The sequence below is a fragment of the Orycteropus afer genome, unplaced genomic scaffold, assembly GCF_000298275.1.
Source record: "Orycteropus afer afer isolate SDZICR_OR568_19922 unplaced genomic scaffold, OryAfe1.0 scaffold00065, whole genome shotgun sequence".
NCBI classification, from domain to species: domain Eukaryota; kingdom Metazoa; phylum Chordata; class Mammalia; order Tubulidentata; family Orycteropodidae; genus Orycteropus; species Orycteropus afer.
Window position 1 is genome coordinate 751,482 of NW_006921652.1, and position 6,753 is coordinate 758,234.

The 6,753-nt window shown below is 37.2% G+C and overlaps 1 protein-coding gene across 1 annotated transcript in view; it reads left to right on the top strand.

The window, feature by feature from the left end:
• The window catches only part of ACTR2 (actin related protein 2), a 33,443-nt gene extending 31,248 nt beyond the window's left edge, over positions 1-2,195 (top strand). The window contains exon 10 of the mRNA XM_007940065.1: positions 2,025-2,195. Within this exon, the coding sequence (XP_007938256.1) occupies positions 2,025-2,195 (171 nt within the window). The remainder of the gene's footprint in view (positions 1-2,024) is intronic.
• Positions 2,196-6,753: the final 4,558 nt, after the last annotated feature.

A 6,753-nucleotide genomic window follows, 5' to 3' on the forward strand; every position in this document is an offset into this window, starting at 1 on the left:
TAATAATTTCCAGGTAAAAAAGATGGAGATGGCAAGTATTGCTTGGGGGAGTTGTGGAATCTGTACATACGTATATATAACTTTTTATTATGGAAACATATATAAAAGTAGAGGGGGCTTAAAGAACAACTCATGGCCATTGTGGTTTCATCTTGAGAGGAGGTAGGACGTAATAGAGGTTTGAAACAGAGGAGACAGTGTGAAATGGTTGTCTTGGAGAGGAGAGAGAAATAGAAGGGTTGCCAGGCAGCACTCAGGGTTCAGTTGCAGTTAGTGATACATTTCAAGCAAGAAAGTGGGTTGCTTTCCTGTCTTGTTCAGCTGCTGGAGGGCAGACGCAAAGTAGAGTTGAAAACCAGAATGTTGGTGTTTTGCCAAGTATGATAAAGGGAGAGAAGGATAAAGTCACTAAGGATAATGACAGGAAATGGTGGAGAGAGAATGTACTCTTGGGCGGTCGGAGCAGATTAAGAAGAAATAACCTTTGGAATCTATAGGTGACAGTAGCAAAGAGGAATGGTGGGTGGAGTAGTCTGATGGAATGAACTTCACAGGTGCTGTGGAGGTATAGGGAGGAAGGAGGTAGAAGCAGCAATAAAAAGCAGGAACTGTTACCAGATCTCTGAAGGGTAGAAACATAGTGATAACTAAGAGCAGCCAGTTTGAGAAAGCTTCAGAGAAAGAAGTGTCCTCAGGGGCTAGCTAAGTTTCCCTTAGAGCAAGGATGGGCCACTACTGCCATTAGGCCAAGTCAAGTGAGGTTTTACTGAACACAGCCAAGGCGCATTTGTATACACACTGTTACATACTGTGTGTGGCTGACTTCCTGCTTTATGAGGAGTTAGGGGGTTGCCAGAGAGACCACTGTAACCTCAACTATTTACTGTCTTTATAGAAAAAGTTTGCTAACCCCCTGCCTTAGAGCAAAGATGTAACTAGAACATTTACAATAGGTTAGCCTTTGTTGTTGTTATGTGCCTTCGAGTCAGACTTGACTCATAGTGACCCCTCCTTGGGTTTCCGAGGCAATATCACTACAGAAGTAGATTGCCCAACCTTCTGAGGAGTGGCTGGTGAGCTTGTACCACCAGCCTTCTGGTTAGCAGTCAAGTGCCTTAGGCACTATGCTATCAGAGCTCCTTAGAATTAAGTAAAGATGTTTTCCGTGTCACATATTACCAGATTCCTGTAATACGTTCATGTGACATAAAGAAACAGTTTAGAGTGACACCTATTCTGAGTCTTGAGGAATTTGTAATTTGTAACTGCTGTGTCATTTTGAGGTTTCTTTTTCTGGTCTTTGATCGTATAGATTGGTGGATATCCTTCATTTTAAGCTGTTAACTTGGTAGCTCTGTGGTACAAAACTTTCCCTGTTGTTTTTAATTTTGGTTACTATGCTAATTTTCTCTAACATCCCCATGATTTATTTTGACCATATTTGGTCTTACTTATTTTGAGTACATTTCACTTGAATTTGAATCAGCAGAAGGTGAGCTTTGCTTTATAGGAAAAGAGCTTCAGTTTTCTTGTATTGTACCAGATTAGAATTACAGAGGCATTAAACCACAAAGAAGTCTTATAAATAGTCTTTGGAAACTCTTCATTTAACAGTTAAGTGACTTGCCTGTGTATTCCCACCACACACATACACACACACACACCCTGGATGGTAGGATAATCAGGACTCTGACACTTGGGCCATCAGTAGAGTGAATGCGTAATTTATCATTCAAAACAGGACAATCTGAGAGTGAAAGCGTGCTGTTGATGATGATGGAACAACAGATGTAAATCCAGACTGTCCCAGGCACACTGAAATGGACATAGGAGACCCTTAGCAATGAGCTTTGGGCAACTGGCTTACTACTGTCTCTGAACTTCAGATGCCAAATCCTGCCGTCCTACTTACCTCACAGAACTGTTGAGAGAACTCAACAAGAGAATCTATGAAAAAGTCATTTTCATAAAGCAGAATGCACTATGCATGTGTAACATTTTATTATTCCCTTTTTCTCCTTTAGAAATTTAAGATCCGCATTGAAGACCCCCCTCGCAGAAAGCACATGGTGTTCCTGGGTGGCGCCGTTCTGGCCGATATCATGAAAGACAAAGACAACTTTTGGATGACCCGACAAGAATACCAAGAAAAGGGTGTCCGTGTACTGGAGAAACTTGGTGTGACTGTCCGATAAACTCCAAGGCTTGTTCCATCACACCCCTAACGCTTTCTTTTTTCTTTTATTGCCAATCTTTGAACACGTTCAACTCCATGACATGGAAGAGGGCTCTCTGTACCCTTTGACTGGAAAGGTCAGGTTTTATTCTGGTATCTTGGGGAAGCTTTGTTAAATTTTTGTTAATGTGGGTAAATGTGACTGTCTAATTCAACCACTTCCCTACAAACAAAACAAGGGCAAAGGGTCCTATCCGCTGCATTGTTCCTTCTGAGTCGGCATTTAGATCATTCCTGTAGGCTTCCTGAGTTCACTTTATTGCTCTAATGCTGCTAGTCTTAGTCTTTAGCGCACTAGGTGGTATGCCTTTATTAACATAAGAAAAAAACTTTAACAGGAGCTTTTACATGTTACTGGGTGGGGGGAGGTGAGGGATGGGTGGGCAGCCGCTGAACCCTGTACAGCATTCCCTCTGTAGTGTGGCACTTTAAAACAGTTACTGCTACAGCTTTAAGTACCTTAAAGCCTCTCGGACTAACATCTTTTGGGGGAATGTTAAGCTCAGAACTAAAATGTTTTGTGTGAGTTTTTGTTTGGGGTTGGGGGTTGATTTTGATTTTTGAACTTTCCTGCTCTGGGGTATGTAAGATGAACTTTATTTTACAGTACTTTGATTTTGGTATGCTTGTAAGCGTTTCTGTATGATATAAAAAGCAAGTGAAGTATTCCATTACCATGTAGCTTAGAGATTTATTTGTTTTTTAAAATCAACTATGTCAGCCAGGACTAGACTCCCTAGAATCTATCAATGGAACCGTAACCTTTAAAAATCACTTTTAGAAATTCAAATTATGGATTTAAAAAAAGTACTTAAGAGCTGGTATTTTCTGAGTGCTTCTGTGTATTCTGGAAGCATTAAGGAACCCAGTGCCAATTACCATTCTTGAAAATTATTCTTATATAACTGACCAGTGCTTATTTAATAAAACAAGAAGATTCATATAAATAACACTGGCACACACACATTGGGTTGAAAATAAGATTGGAGTATGGGACTTGTTGCCAGTTGGGAATTTTCATTCGTATTTTTGTTTGTTTTGATTTGAAAGTGGAGTAAAAGTTGATTATTTAAAATGTTAGCAAAAATATCAGGATTTAAATTTGTGTTTGTATTGAAAACCTAATCATAACTGCTAATTCTCATCCATCTTTTATACTTGAAGAAGAACTGTTGGTATTCTGTAGCTGTTTAGCAGACTTTACCTCCTGTGTCAGAAAATCATATTTATGAATCCTGTTGGTATCACTTGGTATCTGTAAAAATATCAAAGAGTACCCAGATATGAGTTCTTTCTGAATTTGAAAAATAATTAGAAACTGTAGCATGCTGAGTACAAAATTCAGATTCTGGGGAAGAAACTGTTTTTCTTCATTTCAAAACATTGTTTACTAATAATGGCTTTGAAAGAAGAAACCTGATTTTTGAGATGACTGGAATTGGAGATATTACTGGCTTTAGAGTCTCTTATTTGTAAGAAAACTTAAAAATCAGTTTTTGTGAAACAAGCGGCAAAAGAGGATTAGTTCTAATTGTGTAGCTTCTGTTAATATTAAGTTTGGGTTTTTTAGGGGAAGGGGATCTATTTTACCTTAACTTCGACAAACAAAAGAAGTTTGCCTGCATGCTGGCCATGCTGCAGTACACATGAATAGCCTGTGAGTAGATTCACTTTGGAATTCTACAGTGTCCCTAAATCATGTTATAGAAATACCGCTGCTCTCTTGGCTCCTGGGCTTGTTAGAAGGCCCATGTAGAGGACCAATACCTACTGGCTGTTCATTTCAGGTAAATGGATTGACTCTTGGCCCTTGGACATGACTTTAAAATACGGGAGGAGAAAACAACAAAGACTAAAATGGACTCTTAAATTAAACAATGAAAGAACATTTACCATTTGTCCCTTGAATGCAGAATTTGGTTTTAATTTCATAACTATCCTAGCAAACATGACAGTTAAGATGGTGTAGTAATATATATATAGTACAATTTTAAAGTTTCATTTTATAATTTTCCTGTTCCAAGTTGAAATAATACATTTAGTAATTTGGGGGGTAGGGGAGTATTATGTATAATTAGAGTTATTGTCAGGTATGTTTCCCACAGATATTTTAAATTTTTCTGTTTTAAAAGAGATCTGATTTTTAACTCTTAAAAATCATTGTCACCTAAATTTCCAATAATTGTTAAAATTCTTTTCTTTTTAAATTAAAATTGCCAATGCCTTGACCTTTGGGAAGAGTTTCTTAGAAATAGTTCCTACTTTTTAACTTTTTTTCTTTAAAATGTGGTATTGGATGTTAACTTTTACACAGTTCTGAGCACTGTTAACAATATCTGGAAAGTATTTCGAGACATCAGTGGAACCAAACATTCTAAATTTAACATAAACATACTTCTTTTTGATTCAGAAAATAAAATCAGATTTTTCAAAGTAAATTTGAATTTTGTCTTTGTTTTCCATTTAAGTGGTTTTTCCCTTTGGTCTCCTTTTATTCATATTTTCTTTTTTGCCAATACCAGGTGGATTGACAACTTCATTCTAGGTGTTAGGCTAAGTTCAGTTCAATATTGTTCTAGTATTTAACAAAACAATTGTTGATCTCTGGTAAGAAAAAAGCGAGATATAATAAATTACAGCCACTTTATACAGATTTTTTCCTTCAAACAGCCTATTCTGTCTCCCAGAACTCCTTTCCTGTCTCTTTCTCATCCACCCTGTTGACTCCTCCCACCTACCTTAGGAAAAAAGGAAGGACTGGAAAGGACTTTGCAAATAATTTTCCATGAAATATTTGAAGTAAGAAAGAATAACTAGAGAGTATATTTAATGTGCTGGCATTGGCCTTTGGAAAGATTTGGTTTTGGGAAGGGCAGAAACCAGTCACGGCGATAATACAGTAGTCTCTGACTTATTGATAGGGTTCCATTCTCAGACTCCATCGTTAAGTTTGTTCTGATGTAAGTTGAATACCTTTTCTTTTCCCTATTATTATTGCCTTTTATCAGTATCTTATAAATGCAGTGTGTTTGTCCTTGAGGGTTGGAAACATTACTTATAAACTTCCAGATAGCATGACATCAGCAAATTATTTTCAACACTGTATGTAGTACATATTGCTAATGGTAATATGTACAAAAACATTCAAAAAGACAGGTGGTTGTAACTGGTTTGTTAGGACTCGAATATGTCATAAGTTAGGGACTACTACAGTACTGTATAGTTTTCAAGTAAACTTTGAAAACTGCTCTTTCCCATTAACATCAAGTAAGATTTTGTCTGATGATTTTTTTTTTTTTTTTTTTTTTTTTGCTGAGGCTATGCACAGCAGAACACACACCAGCAATTTCTGCATGTACAAGTCAGTGACACTGGTGACGTTCTTCACGTTGTGGAATCATCCTCATCTTCCTTTTCTGAATTACTCCTCCCCCATTAACTCACGGCTGCTTCAGTTTCCTATCTGCTCTTTTCAGTTGCTGTTGTCCATTTGATCCCGTATGGATGTATCTTAAAAAAATACAGTGCTTAAGGTAAACCTTCTTTAATTAAGCTAAACTGTTGTTTGGTTTTAAGGCTTCAGGGTATATTTCTTCTTGTTTTAGATTAGTAAAAATAAATAAATAAATAAATAAAACACTCTAGTGTTGCTTTCCCTTTCCTTGAATGGAGAGTTGAAAAAGAGGGCCCCAGCTGTCAAGAATAAGACATCTCCTGTGCACGTAGAAAGTAATTATAAATACTTAAATGCAAAGGCATTTAAAATAAAGATTGAGATATTAGTCAATTAGTTCAGGAAATTCTGAAGTCAAGGCCTGCCACAACATTAACTGGATCTTTTGTTAAATACAAGGAGCTCTGGTGGCATAGTGCCTAAAGCATTTGAATGCTAACCAGAGGTTGGTGGTTCAAACCCATCAACCACTCTGCGGAAGGAAGACTGGGCAACCTACTTCCATTAAGATTTTCTGGCTGGGAAACCCAGAGGGGGTCACTGTGAGTCAGAATGGACTCCATGGCAGTGAGTTTGGGTTTTTTTGTTTTGTTTTGTTTTTGTAAAATGAGTCCTTGAGTTCTGCAGAGGTTGGGCTTGCTTGCTTGCTTTTAGGCTCATCATCAAATATGCACAAAAAAATTTCAAAGCTTACCCGACTTTCAGAAACCAATCTAAGCATTTCCTGAGTGAGAGTTACTTCCATTAACTGCTGTTACATTTTCATATTTTATGCTGACTTACTGTTTAAAGAGTAATAAATCTGGGCCATAACTGGGGCTCGAATTTGGAAAATAAATTGATAATACACATTTAACCCTATGATACGAAACCTTTAATCTGCCTGCAAACGTGGTTGATTTGTTTTCTTTCTTAATTTCTTTGACCTACATTTGAAAATTTCTGGCATTCACTAAACATAAGAACAATTGAAAAGAAATGTAATTTTAGAATCTGAAACAATGGGCCTTAGGATCAAATTAGGGCATTTTTTGTTTTCTTGGGGCGATTTGGGTGAATTCAA